At 43.5% G+C, this 25,649-nt stretch overlaps 2 protein-coding genes across 2 annotated transcripts in view; one reads left to right on the top strand and one right to left on the bottom strand.

Moving 5' to 3' along the window:
- The window catches only part of lipib (lipase, member Ib), a 9,575-nt gene extending 4,596 nt beyond the window's left edge, over positions 1–4,979 (top strand). The window contains 5 exon segments of the mRNA XM_053342817.1: positions 98–187; positions 2,293–2,401; positions 3,159–3,332; positions 4,887–4,912; positions 4,915–4,979. Coding sequence (XP_053198792.1) covers positions 98–187; positions 2,293–2,401; positions 3,159–3,332; positions 4,887–4,912; positions 4,915–4,979 — 464 coding nt within the window.
- Positions 4,980–8,334: 3,355 nt separating this feature from the next.
- Positions 8,335–24,423, bottom strand: zgc:112982 (uncharacterized protein LOC503771 homolog). Its single transcript, XM_053342089.1, has 11 exons — positions 24,264–24,423; positions 23,534–23,577; positions 22,742–23,410; positions 21,556–22,356; positions 16,963–17,132; positions 15,691–15,811; positions 13,559–13,631; positions 12,627–12,757; positions 11,712–11,817; positions 10,933–11,047; positions 8,335–8,841 (listed from the first exon to the last, which is right to left on the bottom strand). The coding sequence occupies exons 2-11, from the start codon at positions 23,566–23,568 to the stop codon at positions 8,828–8,830; spliced, it is 2,235 nt and encodes a 744-aa protein (XP_053198064.1). The 5' UTR covers positions 23,569–23,577; positions 24,264–24,423; the 3' UTR covers positions 8,335–8,827.
- Between the last annotated feature and the right edge of the window lie 1,226 nt (positions 24,424–25,649).

The following is a 25,649-nucleotide window of genomic DNA, read 5'->3' as shown; positions in this document are numbered from 1 at the left end:
CCATCTTTCCTTCCTTCTTCCTCCCATCCATCCTTCCTTCCTTCCTTCCTTCCTTCCTCCCTGATGTCTGATCAGCTGTGTGCTTTCTCACCTGCAGGTTATGACGTCAGCAAATGGAAAGAGACTCTGCTGCAGATGGGACAAACCAAAGTGTTCTTCAGCACCACGTCCGTGCTGCCGTACAGGAGTGAGTCCAGCACACCACATGACACACAGTCCAACACACCACATGACACACAGTCCAACACACCACATGACACACAGTCCTGATTTAACACCAACGGGACGATTCACAGAAGAAGAAACTCTCTAGTAGCAAACATGACAGTAAAGTTTGAGTTGAACTGAACTGAGGTGAATGGAAACAAATGGCCCTTCCTTCCTTCTGTCCTTCCTTCCTCCCTCCCTCCTCCTTTCCTTCCTTCCTTCCTTCCTCCCTTCCTTCTTTCCTCACTCACTCCTCTCTTTCTTTCCTTCCTTACCTTCCTCACTTCCTTCCTTCCTTCCTCCTTTCCTTCCTTCCTTCCTTCCCTCCTCCTTTCCTTCCTTCCTTACTTCCTCCCTTCCTTCTTTCCTCACTCACTGCTCTCTTTCTTTCCTCCCACCTACCTTCCTGACTTCCTTCCTTCCTCTTTTCCTTTCTCCCTCCCTCCCTCCTCCTTTCCTTCTTTCCTCCCTTCCTTCTTTCCTTCCTTCCTTCCTTCCTTCCTCTTTTCCTTTCTCCCTCCCTCCTGCCTTTCTTTCCTCCGTCCTTCCTTCCTTCCTCTTTTCCTTTCTCCCTCCCTCCCTCCTCCTTTCCTTCCTTCCTCCCTTCCTTCTTTCCTTCCTTCCTTCCTTCCTTCCTCTTTTCCTTTCTCCCTCCCTCCTTCCTTTCTTTCCTCCGTCCTTCCTTCCTTCCTCTTTTCCTTTCTCCCTCCCTCCCTCCTCATTTCCTTCCTTCCTCCCTTCCTTCTTTCCTTCCTTCCTTCCCTCCTCTTTTCCTTTCTCCCTCCCTCCTTCCTTTCTTTCCTCCGTCCTTCTTTCCTTCCTCTTTTCCTTTCTCCCTCCCTCCCTCCTCCTTTCCTTCCTTCCTTCCTTCCTTCCCACCTGCTTTCCTTCCTTCCTTCCTTCCTTCCTTCCCACCTGCTTTCCTTCCTTCCTTCCTTCCTCCCTTCCTTCTTTCCTCACTCACTCCTCTCTTTCTTTCCACCCCCCTACCTGTATCTCATCATTTGGTGTGGCGTTGCTAGTTTGAGTTGAACTGAATCGAGGTGCATGGAAACAAATGACCAAAATCATCTCAAACATTTAATTCAAGGCAGTAATTTATTGCACTTTATGCAGGATCGCTGCAGGATTTTGGTTAACGGAGCAAAGTCTGAACCCCCCAGGCGGACTCTCTCCAGGCTCGAGGCCCCTTTGTGGACTTGGTGAATCCTGCAGAGTCTGCAAGTATGGTGAAGTCCAGACATTTGGATTCAGCCTTATAGTGGGTCAAAGGTCATTTCAGACTTATAGTGGGTCAAAGGTAATTTCAGACTTATAGTGGGTCAAAGGTCATTTCAGCCTTATAGTGGGTCAAAGGTCATTTCAGCCTTATAGTGGGTCAAAGGTCATTTCAGCCTTATAGTGGGTCAAAGGTCATTTCAGACTTATAGTGGGTCAAAGGTCATTTCAGCCTTATAGTGGGTCAAAGGTCATTTCAGACTTATAGTGGGTCAAAGGTCATTTCAGACTCATAGTGGGTCAAAGGTCATTTCAGCCTTATAGTGGGTCAAAGGTCATTTCAGACTTATAGTGGGTCAAAGATCATTTCAGCCTTATAGTGGGTCAAAGGTCATTTCAGACTCATAGTGGGTCAAAGGTCATTTCAGCCTTATAGTGGGTCAAAGGTCATTTCAGACCTCATAGTGGGTCAAAGGTCATTTCAGACTCATAGTGGGTCAAAGGTCATTTCAGCCTTATAGTGGGTCAAAGGTCATTTCAGACTTTAGTGGGTCATTTCACCTCAATTAAAATAAAAAACAGTGGTCAGGTTTTTTGTATCTCATCATTTGGTGTGGCGTTGCTATGACGACAAAGCCTAGTTTGACTCAGTGCATATTAACGATGGAAGATTCCCTAACAGTTATGACTAGTAATAAATCCGCAGCATATCGCAATAATATCGTATCGTGACACAAGTATGGTGATAATATCGTGATTCCCGCCTCTAGCTGTGTTTTTGAGGAGCTGATGATTTGGGATTTTTTCAGTATGAGCGCTGACTGTCTACTTCCTGTCTGCTTCCTGTCTACTTCCTGTGTGCTGCAGAGCTGAGCTACAGAGTGGACATGGTGACGTGGAACCAGTATCTCCGCTGGGGGGTCGTCTACATCCGGCTGCACAGCGGCAGAACTTACACGGAGGCTCGGATAGACCAGTGAGTCCTCAGTCCTGCACCGCAAACAACACCTGAACGCAACACACATGCAGTCATTCAGTCACATTCAGATCCAAATCAAAGGAATTACTTAATAAGTGTTTTTAAAATGATGTGCTTTTGAAAGGTCAATATTCAAGTGTTTATGATTAGACTTTTTTCTGTCCTTCTTTCCTTCTTTCCTCTTTTCCTTTCGCCCTCCCTCCCCTTCTTCCTTCTCTCCTTCCTTCCCCCCTCCTTTCCTTCCTCCCTTCCTTCCTCCCTCCTTTCCTTCCTTCTTCCTCTCCTTCCTTCTTCCTCCCTTCCTTCCTTGACTCGAGGACAACAGGAGGGTTAAGTTATAGCAACCCTCCTGTTGTCCTCGAGTTCAGGAAGGAAGGAAGGAAGGAAGGAAGGAAGGAAGGAAGGAAGGATGGAAGGGAGGGAGGAAGAAGGAAGGAAAGGAAAGAAGGAAGGTAGGAGGGAGGGAGGAAAGAAGGAAGGAGGAGTGGAGGAAGAAAGGAAAAGAGGAAGGAAGGAAAGAAGGACAGTGAAAAGAAGGAAGGGAGGAAGGAAAGAGAGAAGGAGGGAGGGAGGAAGGGAGGAAGGAAGGAAGGAAGGAAGGAAGGAAGGAAGGAAGGAAGGAAGGAAGGAAGGAAGGACGGAAGGAACAGTCAAAACAGACAGGAAGGATAATCTGCTATAATGAGAATAATGAAGCTGTTATCTTGTAAAACAAAGTGATTAAATCCAATATGGCCGCCGTGTCTCCTCTCAGTAAGCTGCTCCGGTTCGAGCAGTACACGTCCACTCGCCTGCTCGCTCAGTTCGACGACGATCTGCAGCCGATCCAGAAGATCTCTCTCCGCATCAACACCGGCAACGTGATCGGCCCCAGATACAAAATCAGACTCCTGAGGATCCGCTTCACGCCGCTGGATCGTCCCGAGAGGTCCGATTATTTATTTACATTTAAACTCTTAAATGCTTCTAGTTCTCCCTTAAACTTCCAATTATCCCTCCCTCCTCCTTTCCTTCTTCCTCCCTCCCTCCCTCTTCCTTTCCTCCTTCTCTCTTTCTTCCTTCCTTCTTCCTTCTGTCCTTCCTTTCTCCATCTCTTCCTCCCTCCCTCCTCCTTTCCTTCCTTCCTTTCCTTCCTTCCTTCCTTCTTTCCTCACTCACTCCTCTCTTTCTTTCTCCCCCCTACCTTCCTCACTTCCTTCTTTCCTCACTCACTCCTCTCTTTCTTTCCTCCCCCTACCTCCCTCACTTCCTTCCTTCCTTCCTTCCTTCTTTCCTCACTCACTCCTCTCTTTCTTTCCTCCCCCCTACCTTCCTCACTTCTTTCTTTCCTTCCTTCCTTCCTCCTTTCCTTTCTCCCTTCCTCCCTCCTTTCCTTCCTTCCTCCGTCCCTCCTTCCTCCCTTCCTTCTTTCCTCACTCACTCCTCTTTCTTTCCTCCCTCCTACCTTCCTCACTTCCTTCCCTCCCTCTCTCCCTCCCTCCCTCCTCCTTTCCTTCCTTCCTCTCCCTACCTTACTCACTTCCTCCCTTCCTTCTTTCCTCACTCACTCCTCTTTCTTTCCTCCCCCCTACTTTCCTCACTTCCTTGTTACCTTCCTTCCTCTTTCCCTTTCTCCCTCCCTCCTTTCCTTTCCTTTCCTTCCTTCCTTCCCCCTTCCTTCTTTCCTCACTCACTCCTCTTTCTTTCCTCCCTCCTACCTTCCTCACTTCCTTCCCTCCCTCTCTCCCTCCCTCCCTCCTCCTTTCCTTCTTTCCTCTCCCTACTTTACTCACTTCCTCCTTTCCTTCTTTCCTCACTCACTCCTCTCTTTCTTTCCTCCACCCTACTTTCCTCACTTCCTTCTTTCCTTCCTTCCTCTTTCCCTTTCTCCCTCCCTCCTTTCCTTTCCTTTCCTTCCTTCCTTCCTCCCTTCCTTCTTTCCTCACTCACTCCTCTCTTCTTTCCTCCCCCCTACCTCCCTCACTTCCTTCTTTCCTTCCTTCCTCTTTTCCGTTCTCCCTCCCTCCCTCCCTTCCTTCTTTCCTCACTCACTCCTCTTTCTTTCCTTCCTCAACCCCCCTTTCTTCCTTCCGTCCCTCCTTCTTTCCTTCTCCCCTCCCTCCTTCCTTCCTTCCTTCCTTCCTTCCTTCCTTCCTTCCTTCCTTCCTTCCTTCCTTCTTTCCTCACTCACTCCTCTCTTTCTTTCCTTCCTTCTGTCCTTCCTTCCTTCCTTCCTTCCTTCCTTCCTTCTTTCCTCACTCACTCCTCTCTTTCTTTCCTTCCTCAACCCCCCTTTCTTCCTTCCTTCTTTCCTTCCCTTCCTCCCTCCCTCCTCACTTCCTTCTTTCCTTTCCTCTCTTCCCTCCTTCCTTCCTCGTTTCCTTACCTCCTCCCTCCTTTCCTTCCTTCTTCCCTCCTCCCTTCGCATATATTTGTATCATCTTGTTTGTATTCAGCCTTTAATTGTGTGTAATGTCTCTTTATGTACTTTCCTCTCCTCCAGGCCTCTGATGTGCCGTTTCGACATCATCAGGAGGAGAACATGGAGGTGGCGTTTCGGCCTTTACCCTGCAACTCTCCGCCTCTAACTCTCTGATCCTGACGCTCCTCCTCTTCTTCTTCCTCCTCTTCCTCCTCTTCTCCTTCCTCCTCTTCTATGGTAACGCATGAACCTCACCTGAAACCCTGCTGGAGGAAACACAGACAGTCCTCTGGAAGATGCAGGGTCAAACCTCCAGGGGCCCCCCAACCTCTAGGGGCCCTGGGCCGACTTCCTGGGGCCCTGGGTCAACCTCCAGGGGCCCCAGGTCACCCTCCAGGGGCCCCGTGCTGACTTCCAAGGGTCCCGGGTCGACTTCTTGGCTCCAGGAGCCCCAGGTCGACCACCAGGGACCCCGCGTCGACCTCCAGGGGCCCCAAGTCGACTTCCTGGGCCCCAGATCAACCTCCAGGGGCCCCAGGTCGACCTCCAGGGGCCCCAAGTCGACTTCCTGGGCCCCAGATCAACCTCCAGGGGCCCCAAGTCGACTTCCTGGGCCCCAGATCAACCTCCAGGGGCCCCAAGTCGACTTCCTGGGCCCCAGGTCGACTTCCAGGGGCCCAGGGTTGACTTCCAGGGCCCCCCCCAACCTCCAGGGGCCACAGGCCGACCTCCTGGCTCCAGTGGCCCAGGGTCGACCTCCAGGGGCCCCGAGAGAAGAGCCACAGCCTCCTCGGTGGCTGATGAAGATGAAGAGGGAGCCGGTGCTGAGGATTATTTGGATTATTTGGATTATTTGGACACTCAGGTGATTAAAGTCTCTGCAGCGATGGAGATTTAAAATGAGATTAAAGACAAAAAGCTGCTGCAGGAGAGATTTACACGAACATGAAACTTCTCTCCTCTAATCTCTCTTTATTTCTGCATACTTAGAGTACGGTATATAATGATCTGCATTAATCTACCAATTGACTGATGAACATTACAAAAATGCTCTTACATGAATTTATTGGTGATAAAAAAAAAAAAAAATAAAAAAATAAAACAGTAATAATTAAAAGCTCTAAAAGAAGCCAGATGGTATACTTTAAATATATATAGCTGATTATTCTTATATGCACATTCTGAATTCAGGACTTATTTTTTCTCTTACTGAATTAAAGGATCTGAATATTTCACTTCAGCTACACAGATTATTAAAGTGAAGCCTCTTTTTTCTTTTTTTTTTTTAAGTGCCTTAAACCAGCAGTTTGTTCCCTTCCTCGTCTCTTAAAGCCCAAAGTTTAAATATTAAATAAAGTATTTACCAAAGAAAGTAATGAAAGCTGCTAATTGGACAACGATGCTGCGATGAAGTTTGTCCAGAATAAAATAAAAACCAGTTATAAGCTTTTATACTGACGGTAGTTTAGTTCTGAGATAAATGACTTTTATTCTGAAAAACCAAGATAATTATTATTGCTTCACTTTAAGTCTCCTTAATTTATTATTTATAAGCAGCAGGACTCAAAGTTTTAATTATTAGTTTCTGTCACATTATAATTTAAGTCTTTATTAACCCTCCTGTTGTCCTCGAGTCAAGGAAAAGAGGGAAGAAGGAAGGAAGGAAGGAAGGAAGGAAAGGAGGGAGGAAGGAAGGGAGGAAAGGAGGGAGGAAGGGAGGAAAAGAGGGAGGGAAGAAGGAAAGAAGGAAGGGAGGAAAGGAGGGAGGAAGGGAGGAAAGAAAGAGAGAAGGAGAGAGGGAGATGGAGGAAGGAAAGGAAGGACAGAGGAAAGAAGGAAGGAAGGAAGGGAGGAAAGAAGGAAGGAAGGGAGGAAAGGAAAGAAGGAAGGGGGAAGGAAGGAGGCAGGGAGGAAGGAAGGATGGAGGAAAGAAGGAAGGAGGGAGGGAAAGAGGGAGGGAGGAAGGAAGGAAGGATGCAGGGAGGAATGAAGGACAGAAAGAAGGAAGAAAGGGGGATGGAAGAAGGAAGGAAAGGAGGGAGGGAGGAAGGAAGGGGGATGGAGGAAGGAAGGAAGGAAGGAAGGAAAGGAGGAAAAGAGGGTGGGAGGAAGGAAGGAAGGGAGGAGGCAAGGAGGAAGGAAAGGAATGAATGAAGGAATGAAGGAAGGAAGGAAGGAAGGAAGGAAGGAAGGAAGGAACAGGTCAAAACGGGTCAATTTGACCTTGGAGGACGACAGGAAGTTAAGTATTTAAACGACTCCTCAGGTGCAGTTTTCTATAACTTAACAAAAAAATAATAAAAATATATTAGAACAGTCGTATTAATATGAAATTTGTATTTTTTGGAGCTTTTATTTTGAAATATTGAACATTTATAAACCTTCAATCTGCTTATTAACACATTAAACTGTATTATGAAGTGTTTTTATAATAACTGCTTATAAATGTTAAATAATGTGACTTTAAGTGTTTAATGTTTAATGTACAGTAATATATATATAATATATATAATATATAATATATAATAATATATATATAAAGACATGACTGAGCAGCCAATATAAAGATTTCCTGTGATGTATTATATATAATGAAAGATGTTTAATTGTTTTGTCTTTTTTTTAAAGTGTATTTTTACTCAGTTTGAAATAAATACTCATTTTAAAACTTGAAGTCATTTTTCCATCTTTTAATCTTTCTACTGAAGTTTTTTTTTTTTTTTTTTTTAACTCAAACATTTCTGTCCATGTGGCTTAGTTTAAATTTAAAGGGTTAAAATGTGAAAATAAACGTATGAATAACTTCACACATTCTTTTTTTGTGGACCCAGCATCAAATTTCTGCTTTTAATCCATTTAGAGAGAATATATTAGAGGGTTATGGTAAAAATGTCTAAGTGGTGTAACCATAAAAACTTTGTACCAAATAATTGAACGTTGCTTAAAAACAGTAAATAGTCAATAAAACACCATATCAGCTAGTTTGGCATGATCTTACATTATAACTTTTATATTAAATAAAGCTAATGGAATACTATTGTTCTAAATATTACATTTAATCTGGGGAATTTCTTTCTTTCCGCTCCTACTTGTTTTTTCTCTCTTCCTTTCTTTCTCCTCCTCTTCCCTCATTTCTCTCTTCTTCCTCTTTATCTTTTCCCTCCTACTTGTTCTTTTTCTCTTCATCCTTTCTTTCCTCATTTCTTTTTCTTCTTCCTCCTACTTTTTGTTCTCTTCTTCCTCCCTTATCTTTCTTTTTTTCTCTCTCCTTTCTTTCTTTTCTTCCTCCTCTTCCTTTCCTTCTTTCTGGGTGATAAAATATTTAATATTTATCATTCTTTTGTGGTTACACCATTTGACATTTTCAGGAGCATTCAATCTTACTTTTGGTAAAAAATGGTGCCTCCTTCCTTCCTTCTTTCCCTTCCTCCCTCCCTCTCTTCTTTCCTTCCTCCCTCCCTCTCTTCCTTGACTCGAGGACACCAGGAGGGTTAAATCATTAAAACACCAGGTGACACTCAGGTGAATCATGACGTTTGTGGTTTTATTAAGAAAAGTGACACTGAGCTCGTGTGTCACTGACAGTGCAGCTGATGAACATTAAAACTGAGACAGGCAGGAATCAGCGTGACAAAGATTATAGATCATATTTAAACTGAAAACTGAGCCGGAGGAACAAATATCGATTAATATAAAAAAAAAAAAAAAAGGTGATTTAACATCTAGAAACATACAAGCATGGTGAGTTTACTGCTTCAACGACACAGCCGAAGATAAAAATCAGAGACTTCTTGATTTTAAATGAAAATAAAATGAAATAAAGGTTTTAAATGAAGGTAAGAAATCTAAAAAAAAAAAAAAAGAACAGAAATAGAAGCTGCAGGTGTCGACGTTTCACATTCAGGTTAAAAACATCGTTCACAGTTCATTACGACTTTAAACATTCAGGCTAAGTTTTTTTTTTTTTTACAAGGTTCAGGGAATCAGCAGCAGCATCCTTCGCTCTCCGGTTCAGCCTCAGATCACCAGTTTGGACCTAAAGATGGAAAAGAGAGAAAGAAAAAGAGTCAGACTGTAAAAGGAATAAATGAGAAAAGAGGATTTGAGCAGCGCGGATGGATGGATAGAAGAGGAAGAGGAAGAGAGGAGGAGAAATGGGGAAAGGTGGGAGGAAGAAGGGAGGGAGGAAGGAAGGAATAAGCAAGGAAAGGAGGGAGGAACGAGGGAGGGAGGGAGGTAAGGAAATAATGAAGGGAGGAAGGAAAGGAAGGAAGGTAGGAGGGAGGGAGGGAGGAGGGAGGGAGGGAGGGAGGAAAGAAGGAGGGAGGGAGGGAGGAAGAAAGGAAAAGAGGGAGGAAGGAAAGAAGGACAGAGGAAAGAAGGGAGGGAGGAAAGGAAGGAAGAAAGAAAGGAAGAAAGGAAGGGGGTGGATGGAGGAAAGACAGAAGGGAGGAAGAGAGAAGGAGGGAGGAAGGAAGGAACAAGCAAGGAAAGGAGGGAGGAACGAGGGAGGGAGGTAAGGAAATAATGAAGGGAGGAAGGAAAGGAAGGAAGGACGAAGGTAGGAGGGAGGGAGGAAAGAAGGAGGAAGGGGGTGGATGGAGGAAAGACAGAAGGGAGGAAAGAGAGAAGGAGGGAGGAAGGAAAGGAAGGAAGAAAGAAAGGAAGGGGGATGGATCAAGGAAAATGAGTCAGACTGTAAAAGGAATAAATGATAAAAAAAAGGAAGGACGAAGGAAGGAAGGAAGGTAGGAGGGAGGGAGGGAGGGAGGAAAGAAGGAGGGAGGGAGGGAGGAAGAAAGGAAAAGAGGGAGGAAGGAAAGAAGGACAGAAGAAAGAAGGAAGGGAGGAAGAAAAGAGAGAAGGAGGGAGGGAGGAAAGGAAGGAAGAAAGAAAGGAAGAAAGGAAGGGTGGATGGAGGAAAGACAGAAGGGAGGAAAGAGAGAAGGAGGGAGGAAGGAAGGAGGAAAGAATGAAGGGAGGAAGGAAAGGAAGGAAGAAAGGAAGGGGGATGGATCAAGGAAAATGAGTCAGACTGTAAAAAGAATAAATGAGAAAAGAGGATTTGAGCAGCGTGGATGGATAGAAGAGGAAGAGGAAGAGGAAGAGAGGAGGAGAAATGGGGAAAGGTGGGAGGAAGAAGGGAGGGAGGAAGGAAGGAATAAGCAAGGAAAGGAGGGAGGAACGAGGGAGAGAGGTAAGGAAATAATGAAGGGAGGAAGGAAAGGAAGGAAGGTAGGAGGGAGGAAAGAAGGAGAGAGGGAGGGAGGAAGAAAGGAAAAGAGGGAGGAAGGAAAGAAGGACAGAGGAAAGAAGGAAGGGAGGAAGAAAAGAGAGAAGAAGGGAGGGAGGAAAGGAAGGAAGAAAGGAAGGGGGTGGATGGAGGAAAGGAAGGAAGAAAGAAAGGAAGAAAGGAAGGGGTGGATGGAGGAAAGACAGAAGGGAGGAAAGAGAGAAGGAGGGAGGAAGGAAGGAGGAAAGAATGAAGGGAGGAAGGAAAGGAAGGAAGGACGAAGGAAGGAAGGAAGGTAGGAGGGAGGGAGGAAAGAAGGAGAGAGGGAGGGAGGAAGAAAGGAAAAGAGGGAGGAAGGAAAGAAGGACAGAAGAAAGAAGGAAGGGAGGAAGAAAAGAGAGAAGAAGGGAGGGAGGAAAGGAAGGAAGAAAGAAAGGAAGAAAGGAAGGGGGTGGATGGAGGAAAGAGAGAAGGAGGGAGGAAGGAAGGAGGAAAGAATGAAGGGAGGAAGGAAAGGAAGGAAGAAAGGAAGGGGGATGGATCAAGGAAAATGAGTCAGACTGTAAAAAAGAATAAATGATAAAAGAGGATTTGAGCAGCGTGGATGGATAGAAGAAGAGGAAGAGGAGGAGGAGGAGGAAGAGGAAGAAGAATGGGGAAATGGGATTGGATGAGCTCAGCTGATCAGAGGAGGAAGTGGTGAGGGTTTAACTGGGTCAAAGGTCAAAGGTCAAAGGAAATATTACACAACAGGAACAAACTGAGTTCACTGTTGAATAAATCTGAGCTGCGGCTTCTCAGATGAAGAAGATGAAGAGGAAGAAGAAGAGGAAGAGGATGAAGAAGATGATGAGGAAGAGGAAGAACGGACAGTGACCAAAATCTGAATAATACCTGCAGCGTTGTTGCGGTTGTTCTGTCGCCTCATTGGTCCCTGGCGGTTGCCATAGTGATTGTTTCGTCGTTGTGCGCCTGTGTTCGGCCTGTAGGAAGCTCCTCTCCTTGGTCCCTAAAAAAGAGAAAGAGAGAGAGAGAGAGAGAGAGAGAGAGAGAGAGAGAGGAAGATGAAGAGAGAGGGAGAGAGGAAGATGGAGATGGAGAGAGGGAGAGAGGGAGAGAGGAAGATGGAGAGAGAGAGAGAGAGAGAGAGAGAGAGAGAGAGAGAGAGAGAGAGAGAGAGAGAGAGAGGAAGAGAGAGGAAGAAATAGAGAGACAGAGAGGAAGAGAGAGAGGAAGATGAAGAGAGAGGGAGAGAGGAAGATGGAGATGGAGAGGAAGAGAGAGGAAGATGAAGATGGAGAGGGAGAGAGGGAGAGAGGAAGATGGAGAGAGAGAGAGAGAGAGAGAGAGGAAGAGAGAGGAAGAAATAGAGAGACAGAGAGGAAGAGAGAGAGGAAGATGAGAGAGACAGGGAGAGAGGAAGATGGAGAGAGAGAGAGAGAAAGAGAGAGAAATAGAGAGACAGAGAGGAAGAGAGAGAGGAAGATGAAGAGAGACAGGGAGAGAGGAAGAGAGCGAGAGCGAGAGCGAGAGAGAGAGAGAGAGGAGAGAGAGAGAGAGAGAGAGAGAGAGAGAGAGAGAGAGAGCGAGAGAGAGAGAGAGAGAGAGGTTTAAGATTGTCTCTTCATCTCCTGGATCACATGACTGAAGGGGTCATTAAAGGTCAAACTCACCGTGTTTCCTTCCCATCTCCGGCTCGGCTCTTCGGCCCAGTTGGAGAATCCTTCGTCCTCCATCTGAGACATCTCGTCTTTGTCGCTGTAATCTAAGTTCTGCTCACTGAGACACACGAGAGGACACAAATGTTCACACGGTTAACCCTTTAACTGTGAAAACTCAAACTGGAGTCAAGAGAGAGAGAGAGAGACAGAGAGAGAGTCAAAGGAAGAGAGTGAGAGAGAGAAGAAGAGAAAGGAAGAGACAGAGAGGGAGGGAGAGAGAGAGACAGAGAGGAAAAGACATAGAGAGGGAGGGAGGGAGAGAGAGAGATAGAGAGAGAGAGGAAGAGAAAGGAAGAGAGAGAGAGAGAGAGAGAGAGAGAGAGAGAGAGAGAGAGAGAGAGAGAGAGAGAGAGAGAAAGGAAGAGAGAGGGGAAGAGAGAGGGGGAGAGAGAGACAGAGAGGAAGAGAGGGAGGGAGAGAAAGAGACAGAGAGGAAGAGAGAGAGGGAGAGAGGAAGAGAGAGAGAGAGAGAGAGAAAGAGAGAGAGAGAGAGGAAGAGAGAGGGAGAAAGAGAGAGAAAGAGAGGGAGAGAGGAAGAAAGAGAGAGTGAGAGAGAGGAAGAGAGAGAGGAAGAAAGACAGAGAGAGGGGAAGACAGAGAGAGACAGAGAGAGAGAGCGAAAGGAAGAGAGAGAGAGAGAGAGAGAGAGAGAGAAAGGAAGAGAGAGAGAGAGAGAGAGAGAGAGAGAGAGAGAGAGAGAGAGAGAGAGAGAGAGAGAGAGAGAGAGAGAGAAAGAGAGAGAGAGGAAGAGAGAGAGACAGGAAGAGAGAGAGGGAAGAGAGCGAGAGAGAGATAAAGAGAGAGAGGGAGAAGAAGAGAGAGAGAGAGAGAGAGAGAAAGGAAGAGAGAGAGAGGAAGAGATCTCACCTGGCTGCTCTCTGCTGTGACAGACTACTTCCTGGTATCGTGACCTTTACCCCCTCCAGCCTCTCCTGTCTCCTCCTCTCCAGGTCATGTCTCAGGTCTCCAGGGCCTCGCATCGGCGGCTGGTTTAAACTCTGTTATCACACACACACACACACACACACACACACACACACACACACACACACACACACACACACACACACACACACACACACACACACACACACACCACACACACACACACACACACACACACACACACACTATAGATCATTTAAGCTGCTCTAGAAAATCTTCTGATATCTGTCCTTCCTCCCTCCTTTCCTTCCTTCCTTCTTCCCTCCGTTTCCTTCCTTCGTCCCTCCCTCCCTCCTTCTTTCCTTCCGTCCTTCCTTCCTCTCTCCTTTCCTTCCTTCCTTCGTCCCTCCTCCTTTCCTTCCTTCCTTCCTCTCTCCTTTCCTTCCTTCCTTCCTTCCTCCCTCATTTTCTTCCTTCCTTCCTTCCGTTCTTCCTTCCTTCCTTCCTTCCTCCCTCCTTTTCTTCCTTCCCTCCTTCCTTCTTCCCTCCTTTCTTCCTTCTTCCCTCCTTTCCTTCCTTCGTCCCTCCCTCCTTTCCTTCCTTCCTTCCTCTCTCCTTTCCTTCCTTCCTTCCTTCCTCCCTCCTTTTCTTCCTTCCTTCCTTCCTTCCGTTCTTCCTTCCTTCCTTCCTTCCTCCCTCCTTTTCTTCCTTCCCTCCTTCCTTCTTCCCTCCTTTCCTTCCTTCGTCCCTCCCTCCTTTCCTTCCTTCCTTCCTTCCTTCCTCCCTCCTTTTCTTCCTTCCCTCCCTCCTTTCCTTCCTTCCTTCTTCCAATTTAAAATGTTTTCATCACAGTCAGTAACGGTCTCAGCTGTTGGGTGTTCGTCAGGCTGCTGAGTCGGTGAGTATTTATTTACCTGTGTGGCTCCGAGTCTGGAGAACAGCGGCTTGTCATCATCAAGAAGTGAGTCAATGTTCAAGCTGAAGCCTCTGCAGACGAGAAAAATGTTTGTTTAAAAATAGTTTAAAAGCAGCATCAGGCTGAACGCTCCTGAAAATGTCAAATGGTGTAACCACAAAAGAATGATAAATATTAAATGTTTTATCACCTACAGTGTGTTTAAGTGGACTTATACTGATCCTTCCTTCCTTCCTTCCCTCTTTCCTTTCCTTCCTTCCCTTCCTTCCTTCTGTCCTTCTTCCCTTCCTTCCTTCGTTCGTTCGTTCTTTCTGTCCTTCTTTCCTTCCTTCCCTCCCTCCTTCCTTTCTTTATTTCTTCCTTCCTTCCTTCCTTCCTCCCTCCATCCCTCCTTCTTTTCCTTCCTTTTTCCTCCCTTCCTTCCTTCCTTTTTCCTCCCTCCCTCCTTTCCTCCCTTCCCAACAACAACAACAACAACAACAACAACAACAACAACAACAACAGGAGGGTTAAATAACGACTAAATGTTTCCTGAGGCCTGTACTACGAAGCTGGATTAACCTATCCAGGATCTCTCTCCGTTACCTGGATTGATTTAACCAGATCTTCGCAGTCCAGGATAAGCGGTACTACGAAGCTGGATATCAACTCGGTAAATCAACCCAGGGTTTTCCCATCTGGATCTCTGCGCGTTCACATAAAGGGGAGGTGTTTGCAGCGTATGACCAATCACAAACATGCAGAAACCCTGCAAAGCAGACTACTTTACCATGGAGGAGCAGACAATTATTCTTCATAAATATGAAGAATTCAAACATCATCAGGCCAAAAGCAACACTGTTGCTGCAGCAAAAGCCAGGAAGGAATGCTGGCAGAAAATTGCCGACTCTGTTAATGTGTAAATTCATCAGATCATACAATATTAATTTATCAGACAATATAAACGGACAGCACTCTGATCACACAATGTCACTTTATTACGGTACAGACGTTTGGGGCAGATCGCTTCCTCAGTGCCCTTCCTTTCATAAGAGACATTAATTTAGTTTAATATTCAACATTCAAAATACAAACCTATTATGCGCTACAACCATTTGAGTGAATGATTTCAAACCAACTATAACATACAGAATAATATCCCCCACGTGCCTCAATGATTATTTTTTAAATATATATTTTGGCCAATTAAAAAATTGCATCTATCCCTAAAAACTCTTTCTCTCCTACGCGCTCCTCTCGCGATCCGCGCACCAATGTTGACAGCCAGGATCTTTTAAGAATGGGCGGGTCATTTTCTAAGAGAGCTGATTGGTCAGGAGGTGGTGCTTTCATACTCGTTGATCTCTTATCCAGAACATAACCTGCTCCGGAGCAGGTTAGCCGTTCAGCATAAGTTACCATGGTGATTTACCCCGGTAAGAAGTGAACCAGCTTCGTAGTACGGAAAACCCAGGGTTAACCCTGAAGTTACCTCGATAAGAGAAAATCCAGCTTCGTAGTACAGGCCTCTGGTCTCCATGGTTACCCAGATTAAATGTAATATTTAGAACAATAGTATTCCATTATCTTTATTTAATATAAAAGTTATAATGTAAGATCATGCCAAACTAGTTGATATGCTGTTAGGTAGGAAGGAAGGAAGGAAGGAAGGAAGGAAGGAAGGAAGGAAGGAAGGAAGGAAGGAAGGAAGGAAGGAAGGATGTAAGATCATGCCAAACTAGTTGATATGGTGTTTTATTGACTATTTACTGTTTTTAAGCAAGTTGAATTATTTGGTACAAAGTTTTTATGGTTACACCACTTAGACATTTTTACCATAATCCTCTAATATATTCTCTCTAAATGGATTAAAAGCAGAAATTTGATGCTGAGTCCACAAAAAAAGAATGTGTGAAGTTATTCATACGTTTATTTTCACATTTTAACCCTTTAAATTTAAACTACACCACATGGACACACTAATTTGAGTAAAAAAAAACCCTCATTGACCCAGATACTGTTGGGAACCACTGTGAAAATGATCCTTATATATATATATATATATATATATATATATATTAGAATCATGGGATGTGCATTCATCTAGTATGTGTTACTTAATATAAATAGGTCTTCGGTTATGCAACATACCGGTTTGAGCTGAACCTCTCATCCAGCGTCAGCTCCTCCGTCTCTTCTTCAGTGTAGCCGCCTTTTTGGGGAGTCGAGAAACGCTCGTTCAGGGTGACTCCATCACCTCTGAAATACTGCTCTGTAAACACAAGACCAGATATATACACACACATTAGATATGCTCAGTAACACACACATAAATGTCTCTTCATGCTTTTTAGGTGATGTGATCGAGCTGTTACAAATTATATTGAATGTGAAACGGTGTAAAGACGGTAACTGTCATGTTCAAAATTAAAGGAAAGCAATGAAGGCAACGTTTGAGGGTTTCAAATATCAAAGTATTTATTTGATAAAGCAAAGAATTATACACAGCTGTGGACTTGGTCTACTTCACTCAGAAGGTCCCGAATATGTCTTTTTAATTCCTTATATACTAGGGCTCGAATCGATTTTTATATTAATCGCGTTAATAATAAAAATTCTGGTGATTTTTATTTATTTATTTAATTTTAATTTTTTTTTTAATTTTCTAAAGACCAGCTAAATGTAGCAGTTTAGTTTATTGTAAGATGTTGGCGGATGAGGATGTTTTTTGTGAGGGCAGGTGCACAGTTTTAAAAATAAACCTCACAAACTGATGTGATGTGTGTAAATATGACTTATGATATATTATCAAGTGTTTGGTTTCAACCTGTTCTTGTTTAAGGAAAGAAAATCACAATAATTGAAATATAAAATCGCAATACTTGTTTAATCAAAATCGCAATTTAAATTGAATTGGGACCCAAAAATCGTTAGAGAATCGAATCGGCACAAAAGCATATCGGCCCAGCCCTAATTATATATCTTAAAGTTTGGGTGATGCTATGTGCTACAACCTCATTGGCTCACACTGGATGTTTTTGTCCTACTTTGGGGGTTTTCCATGGTGGGGTCATATGCTTTAAGTTAGTTGTCGACTCAGGTTTGCAATCTGTCAAAATAGATCATATATTTAGCGCTGCTTCCCCTTTAATTAGCCCTCAGGAACCTTAAATCCTCCAGTTGGAACAGAGTAGATGCATAAATTGTTCTGCTACTTTCTGTCTCGTTTTGTTGACTTTCTTCCTCCTTGATATCAGCTGTCGTGGCCTTTTGTGCTTTGTGCTTACACAGCGGGGAAGATTTACTCTCACTTCTGTGTCTTAAAGTTGAGTTAAAGGTCTTAGCCAACATCACTTCAAACCACAATAACACCTTTTTGTGCAACAACCATGTACAGATATAGATATTCATATATGTGCTGACCTTTGACATGATGCACCAGTGTGATGATTTCCTGGGCAAAAGTCCCAGTGTGCATGGCGGACTCTCGGTACGTGCCAGAGTGCTCCAGCATGGGCAGGAAGTCCAGACGCTGGCGACCAACGTTGACCAGGTCTAAAGACAGCTGTCTGTCTGAGGAGTAGCACATCTGGCTGCAGAGGAGGGGGAGGAAGAGGAGGAAGGTTAAAAGTGTCAACTGCCAAGAAGTAAAACTGGTTCCCTTCAACCTGGTAGCTTACGGCCCTCCTTACTGTCAAAAATTGGCTGTTTAATCTTAAAAAATGAAAAATGTTGCCTTGTGAAAATGTGAATCACGGGTTTGTGTATTTGTATTTCGTGTCACATGCTGGAAAATGCTGCATGGCCCTTTAATTTGACCATATTTATTGGTTTCCTTTGTTCAAGAGCTGACAGAGTTGCACTACTTATAAGTCTTAGGCTATTTTTGAGGCCCCTAATTTCTGAGGTTGCTGAAAAAAATAAAATAAACAGCACAAAAAATAAGGAAATCTGTGTTTGCTAGTTTCTTTCTTTGTTGTAACAAAGTTTGCTCATTGTCAATGAATCTTATACCGTTGGAAAGCCCGTTTATTTCCCTTCCAAATGGAGCAACATTTGTAAGGAACATGCATTTGTGGGATGAGCAGCAGAGATGAGTATGTGGGTTGCGCCCATGAAAAATCGGGCAAATCTTCTCTGCCAATCTGCTATTGGCTTTTGTTTGGTGGATTGGATGACTGAAGTCTGAAGAAACAAGACATATTGGCAATTTAACAATTTATTCATTTAACAAACAGGAGCTTCAGTGGTGTGTGGAAGAACCAAACACAGCCACGACATTCTTGGCATCCCATTCTTCAACCAGCATTTCTCGCAAGTCAGCCAACGTGGTGGTTATGTGTTGGTCACTCTGGTACGAACAGCACGTCCAAGCTGATCCCACAAGTGTTCAATCAATGGGGTTGAGGTCAGGACTGATGGCAAGCCGTTCAAATCTTCTCCACTCCCAAATCTGGAGGTAGTCTCTGATAAACCCCCGCTCTGTGGACAGAGTTCGGTTCCAGACTGTGGAGATATGGGAGCGCCACTGATTGCTGAATCTCATCTCGATATCTCTCTGCATTGATTGATTGCCTCCAATGACGACAAGCCTCGTTTATCCAGTGAGGGAAATGCCGCCCCACACCATCACCTAACCCTAACCCTTACCCTCCACCAAAGAAGGCAGAGAAGATTTGGCAAATTTTTCATGGGCACAACCCACATACTCAACTCTGCTGTTCATCCAACAAATGCATGTTCCTTACAAATGTGGCTCCACTTAAAAGGGAAATAAACAGGCTTTCCAACGATATAAGACTTATTGCCAAGAAGCATTGTTACAACAAAGAAATACTCTACCAAACACAAATTTCCTTACTTTTTGTGCTAGGTTTAGTTTTAAGCCCCTAAAAATGAAACAAACTCAGTATCTAACTTTTAGCTAAAACGCCATTAAATTAAAAAAAACAACCATTGGTGCCTTTCACACCTGGGTAGAAAAAGACAAAAAGAAGCAACATCTTTACCTTACCCAAAAAACTTACCTGGGAAACATTTTCACAACTTCCAGAACGGATCATTTATGATAAATAGAGCCTAAAACTAACTAAAAAGAATGGATGCGTACCCTCACAGAATCGTGTTATGTGTAGTTAAAAAGACTTAAGAGTGAAAGCCAGAGAAGACCAATAGTCAGGGGAGTTAAAGTTTTGGGTAAAAGTTCACACTTCTTTTCTTGTCTGACTCCATTAAATCTTCAGTTTGGTACTTGGGTAACATAGTTCATCAGATATTTGGGACTCCAGTCTCGTTAAAATTTAAATGATGAGCTCTTGTTCACAGTTTTCGCAGCACTTGATGACTCAATTTCTCTTTTTGATGCTCCAAATTTCTTCTCCTTTTTCATAGTTTTATCTCCTTTCAACAGCACTGATGATGCTTCGGTGTCTCCAGTTTTCAGCATTAATGTTTTTAGCAGCAATACATTTTGTCGTTTTAGCTCCGCTCATGTTTATGCTCATGGCTCCGAATTCTCCTGATGATGCTTCAATGTCTCCCTTTATTTCACATTGATGATATCCACGTCTTCGATTTCTTATACCAGCAGCAATAATGTTGCTTTAATTTCTCCCTCTTGGCAGCAGTGAGGATGCTGCAATCTCTCAACATTTATGATCATGTCCACAGCTTCAATTTCTCCAGTTTTCTCATCACTGATGTTTTTATTCATGGCTCCAATTTCACTGTAAGCAGGAACTGATGACGCTTGAACTTCTCCATTTATTTATGATTATGTTCATGGCTTCAATTTCTTCTTTAACACAGCAAGTATGAGTTTCTGTTCATGTTCATCACTGAATCATCTCTCATCATTAATTACTCTGATTTAAGAAGGTCCTGGTCTTGTATAAAATCAGCTATGACTGGTTTATTTTCATCCATTGTTGTTGCACGCTGAGAGAAAATAACTTCCCTTAATTGTTCATGTCTGTGTGAACTTGGATGTCTCAGCAATCCTGGAGTGGTTACGCTTCAGTTCCTCCCTCCAAAACAAGTCTACGATTGAATAAACATCGCTGCTGTTCCACAAACACATTTCAGCGGTCTTGATCTTCTTCAAGCCACAGGCACAAATACTCCCTCCTTCCTCCCTCGCTCGCTCTTTGACACGGGGTAGGAAATCATGCCAAAGCATTTTTTTGACTTTGGCTGATGTGCTCCTCTCCTTCCCTCTAAGGAAGGATAAACATGCATGCTCTTTTATTTTCAAACCTCTTATGGACTGAAGGCTCCTATCCAGCTTGAAAACGCTCTCATCTTCCTGTCAAACCATCTTCATTTGTGCCGTTAAAATACTTCATTTGGCTCTTCATTGTAGAACTCCCACATCAGTACTTCTCTGCTTTTAACATCCTTCCTTTAAAGATTGTCTCCTCTCTTAGGTCTTGAAGACAAAGCAAACTGCATTGCTTTTTTAAAGAGATAAAGCTCCCCCATCTTAAATCTTTGCCCTTTCTGTCTCTGCCAGCACAGTTTGACTTCCCTTCTGAAACAAGATCAGCCAACAGATGCTTCCTCCCTTTAATTTCAGTCGAGTTGGCTTCCAATTTTTTTCTTTCAGCCTTCACAGATCCAACTTCACACTCTCTTCAAGGGAGTCAGGAAATCTGAAGAAGTGGCATAAAATGACCGAGCTCATCCAGAGGCAGCAAGTGTGGCATCAATTAAATTATGGTTGAATACAAAATTTAGATGGCAGAAGTCGTCCCATCTGTTGGCCGGTATGTGCAATGATGTTTAAGTGCTGTGCGTGAAAATAGGATGAAGATAAGATGATGAAGAGTGAAGTTTTTCCATTTTCCACTGGATTAGTAGGCTCCACATCATATTCAACTACCAAGCCACATGCAGTGTGATGATGGGAATCAACGCCTGGTTGAGCTCTTTGGGTTGATTTTGGCTTCAGGACCTTGATCGTGTAATGGTTGGTTTCTGCAGCCCACTCCTCTTCTCTCATCAGAAATGTTTTAAAGGTCTTGCTTCTTTAGACCAACACGTTCGATGACCTCGAAGTTTCGTCTGCTGCCCTGTGATGTGCATGTGCTGGACTTAGGTTGAATGCTTCCAATATCTCTTCTCATCCATCATCCACCATCGATTCCTTACGACTCAGCTTGTGAAGTTTTTCTGCCACACATTCAGGCCCAACAGAGCTTCCTTCTTTAGCTTTAATCATGTCCAAATAGTTGTAGGTAGTGGTTAGATTGTGTCAGGTTAAGCGGTCTCAGTGACGTAAAATAGTGGCTTAAATTAGTATTCTGCTTTTGGATGTGCTGGGCTCGTCTCCATCTTGCTTCATATAAGATTCATCAGTGTAAAAATACACTGGTAATGCTCCACAGTAACCGGTTTGTCTGCAGAAGAAATGTGTTGACTTCATATGACTCCAGTTAATTGTTTCAGACATGTGTCCTCTTTCATTTTCTTGTGGAAAGAAATATGACTGAAATTCTCATTTTTATGAATTTCCTCCCAGTGGAATCTTCTTCAATATAAGAGTTGATGCCAGCTCATTCACTTCCTCCAAAAACATAGCCGAAGTTCCTCAGAGATTGATAGTTTCACATCCATGCACACTTCGTTTCCTCGAACAGCAAGAGTAGCAGGAAGAGAGGGTTTCACGTCTCTGGTGGTGCGACTTCACCTTCAAATTAAAATGTTCCTTTGAGAAAATTGTGCACGTCATCCTGATCCAGACGGTGTAGCTGCACATATAATTTGTAGATGGATGTAGTAGCAGTGCCTTACCACAAAGGGATTCCATGTAGAGATTCAATATTCTTATGTTGATTCCAACTTAAATTGAATCCTCTTCAATTAAAATGCCTCACAGCATTTGTCTTTATCAGTTTTTTCATCCTTCTCCATGTGGTTTCTTTCCTCTTCCTGCTGCAGTTTTCCACAAGCTCACAAAAAGAAAGTGTGAACTTTCACCCCTCACCCTTCATCATTTTTGATTGAAAGATACTTTACCTGTTTTGATTTACGGGTCGACTCATGTCCACCTTGATGGTTAGCGTTTCCTCGGTTACAACAGCCACATCATTGGTTTTCTGTTCGTTCCACCTCTTGCGGGGCATTTTAGGGTCCAGGTCCGCCCTCGGTAGGTGTCGGTCAAGACTTCGGGGTCTTTCACGTTCCAACTGTTGCAGTCTGTCTTCTTCTGCCCAGTTAGGCTCTTCTTCAATGGGATCCTCGTAGCAGTACTCCCTGAGGGGTCGGTACCCCGGTCTTTGCTGTTCATGAGGAGGATCTTGGTACCCCTGGGACTGTTGCGAGGGAGGTTGATTCCTGGGTGGCCCCGTCCTTCCACCACGATTAAACCTCCCTCTACCTGGGCGAGAGCCGCCCGCCCCTCTGTGCGTTGTCGGACCACCTCGATTACCATATCTTATGGGGTTTGGTCTATCTTGCGGCACAGTACTCCTCCTAGTTTCATGGTAGTTGGAGTCTCTCCAGTTATCTTGAAATTGGCGTCCTCTTGTGTCTTCCCGAACTTCCAACCTGCTGTTTGACGCTCTGAAACGCTCCTGCGAGGAGCTCGTTGGATGTGGACTCCTCTGTCGATCAAGGTCATGATCTCCACGATCGTCAAATTGCTCCCACCGTGGTGGTTCTCTGCTCTCAATGATGCCATGATCGTGTTCAATGACAAGTGGTCCAGAGTGCCGAGTTTCCCCATGGGGGAGGCCCCTGTGGGTGTCTCCTCCAAACCCATCTCTGGGTGTGCCCACTGAGTAACGCGGTTCCCCAAACTCCTCCTCATTCCCGTACCTGTGATGGCATAAGAGGAGGTGACATGGTTCAACAATGATACATGGAACCATCGCATCTGGTTCAAAACTTATTGTTAAAATTATATTTAGATGTATAATCAATAACTAGCTGATTTACCTTCTACAACTATGACATGAAGTTTTAAAAGTTTCTATTAATAACTACAGTAGGTTCAACAAAGACATGCAGTAATTTAAAAATATTAGGAGAACTTGCCAATAAAACTTAGAGACATGCAATATTTTTAGACTAGTGTTTAGCATCATAGGAAATGAGGCATGATAAGAAGTGAGGAATTTTGTTTTATGAAAAATTAGGAAGATGTGAATCCTCTGCATTCTGTGATTCCCTGCGATAGTTCAGCATTTTGCTTAAAATTTACCCAAGATGATTGCCGTCATCCATTTCTCTTCTTTGCCTTTTAAAAGTGTGTTTCCTCTCTTGGGGTGGATCCTCCCTTCGTCCGTATCTGTTAGGATCCTGTGCATTCCTCCTGTTTCTTTCCCTACCTGCTCCACCTCTTTGGTCATCTGATCTCACACTGGGACTGAGGTCTCTGAACCTTCCTCGTCCTCTGCCCTGCTCCTCTCTACTCCAGCCCATCCCAGGCTCTCTCTGTGAGTGGTCTGGATGAGATTTTGGTGTCAGTGGCAAGCTTTCCCTTGGCAACCTCAGGGGAGAGAGGGGCGACCTCCCCCTGCCTTCAAAACTCTTGAAGTCTTCTCTAAACCCTCCTCGTCTTCTGTCTACAGCTCCTCCTCCGTCACGCTGTGGGGAGAACATCCGGTCATCGTAGTCCATCGCACCGTGATGGGGTGAGGGCCTCCTGCGATAAAACTCCTCCTGGTCTGGACGGCGCTGCTGCCCGAACTGACGGTCATCTGGGAAAGGAGAGGATCTTCTCTGACCTTCTTGGTACATGTCTTCCCCAAAGCGGTCCCAGTGCTCTTCACGATCTTCTCTGGGGCGGTGACTCCTGTCCAATGGATTCCTGTCTAGTTCTGCAAGGACTTTGTAAGGATCAAAGTCAGGCTCCTCCCATGGGAACCTCCTGGAAAAATTAAATATTGGAAAAAAGAAACCAACGTCACCACTTGTAATACAGGAATCAATAAATCTTCATTTGCATTATTTCATGTCAGTGTTACAATCACAAACGCGTCGCTGCACTTACCTGGAACGTGGTGATCGGGACCTTGGTCTTGACATTTTGTCAACCTTCAAGAAAAGGAGAGGTTTTCATTACAAGATTAGAGCAGGTAAAACACAAAGAGCCACAGTAGAGTGCAGGCTGTAATTAGAGCTACTTCATCTAAGTTATCTGAGCTGACCTAGAAATAACTGGTGTCTAATTTGTGTCAACAGGAACAAAATGCTAAAGGTCAAAGCTTGGGGAAGGTGTTAATATAATGTAGTATATTAAGTATGTATGATAGTATTTCTCTAAATAGCTAACATCTCTTTTAAAAAATGTAACCTGGAGACAAAATTGTAAAGTGCCTTTCCGTATTACACATAGCTGCACAAATTAATATTAACAGCAGGTTAAGTGAGTTTATTTAATTCATAACTTTAATTTAGCTTCAATAGATCACAGTACTACTGCAGCCATTGAGACAATATAAGCTTTAACCTTTGTACCTTATGTTTTACTTGAATTACAACACCTGTTTATAACTCATCCGTAGCTTTTACAATGCAATAAAGAGAAACTTAAATGAACTTTGTCGACATCTCAACGCTTTACTGACTTCTTTAAGAGAGGTATGGTGTTCATAAATACTTGAACATAGCGTATATAATCCTTAAACACAGCCAAAGGTGAGTTAATTCAACCAAAACATGATAAAAGAACCTGAAGGCTAACGCTAATTAGTAGCTAAGGGTTACGTAGTTTGTCTTACCTGCGTCCGAAAAACGCGCCAGGCTAACGCAACTAACGTAAAGCGACGACAAACACGAGAAAGAAACCGCGAAATAAAACTAAAGTATTAATAGTTAGAATATAACTCTATTTATCACCAAACATACAACCAGGTGCTACTAGCTACATGTGTTTAGATTTCTCTGCCGGAGAGACACACACACACACACACAGAAAATGGCTGTGATTACGTCACGCGCACGTCGACGTGTCTCCGGAAACAGCCGAATAAAAACGAGTTCGGCTTTTCGGCACTTCGGGTACGAGTCCTTATCAGACAGGGTTGGACAGGGGTTGAGAAGGTTAAATAGGTTACAGATTACTAGTTACTCTATTTAAAATGTAATCAGTAATGAGTAACTTTTTCAATTACCTAATCAAAATAATGTAACTTATTACATTTGCTTACTTTATTATTCTAATTTTATAATGAATGCTCTCAGCTGTTAGGGTAAATGTTCCCATTAAGCATCAAAATCTAAGTTCAGCTGTGTTCCATGGATACTGACATGATTTATAAGGGAGATAATTTTTTATAAAGCAACATTTATCTCTCATTTTTAATGTATTCATTAGTTCATGTAGATTTTGGAATATAAAATAAAGATATTTGATGAATAAAGTGGGTTTAATTGGTACTGTGACTCCATTTAAGCCCATGTGTGCTCCAAATAATCCCACGTCATGATTTATTTAATAAATATTTTAAAAAATATATGTATTCAGTGACATGTTAAATATTTTAAAATGAGGGAAAAGTCCTCCTGAGCAAAATCTTAAAGGGCTGACTTCAGATGTAAGCTCCTTTGTAATCATCAACATTTTCATCAGTAGTTTCATAACATCTTATACACTTTATTACTGTCTATTTACTGTTTTTATTAATTTAATTGCATGTATTTATAGCACTGAGCTACTCTCCATCCATCTGTCTGTCTGTCAGCAGAGAAATGAGGCAACTATACACACTATGGACATTAATTAAATAATATGAAACTTGTACCCAAAAAACTGAAATAATAAAGGGTTTAAAAGGAAGCTCTGATTCAGTACTTATTGGCTGGGCCTCAATATGTGCTAATAATTAACATAAAGCTGAGCTGCAGAGAAGTTTCTGACTGACTTTATCCGGTTGGTAATCCAGTCGTACAGTTTATACATTTATATGAAATGTTTATACTGCAGCTGATGCTCTTAAATCTTCTTTATCAAAGGAATACTGTAAAAAACAGATTGTAGTAGTTTGTAATTTAAGGCACTTGTTCATGCCTTAGTTGAGTATCCTTCCTCCCTCCCTCCTTACTCCTTTCCTTCCTTCCTTCCTTCCTTTCCCTCCTCTTTTCCTTCCTCCCTCCCTCCTTACTCA

This window comes from Scomber japonicus, chromosome 21, assembly GCF_027409825.1.
Source record: "Scomber japonicus isolate fScoJap1 chromosome 21, fScoJap1.pri, whole genome shotgun sequence".
NCBI classification, from domain to species: domain Eukaryota; kingdom Metazoa; phylum Chordata; class Actinopteri; order Scombriformes; family Scombridae; genus Scomber; species Scomber japonicus.
The sequence above is the reverse complement of the archived record's forward strand: the minus strand, read 5'-3'. Positions and strand labels throughout refer to the sequence as shown.

What these genes read in the sequence shown, in the direction of transcription:
- zgc:112982 (XM_053342089.1), bottom strand. Translation starts at nt 23,568, where the DNA reads ATGTCAAGACCAAGGTCCCGATCACCACGTTCCAG. An exon ending in TCCCGATCACCACGTTCCAG is followed by an intron (nt 23,411 to 23,533) that starts GTAAGTGCAGCG and finishes TAATTTTTCCAG; the next exon opens with GAGGTTCCCATGGGAGGAGC. An exon ending in ACTGGTGCATCATGTCAAAG is followed by an intron (nt 15,812 to 16,962) that starts GTCAGCACATAT and finishes TTGTGTTTACAG; the next exon opens with AGCAGTATTTCAGAGGTGAT.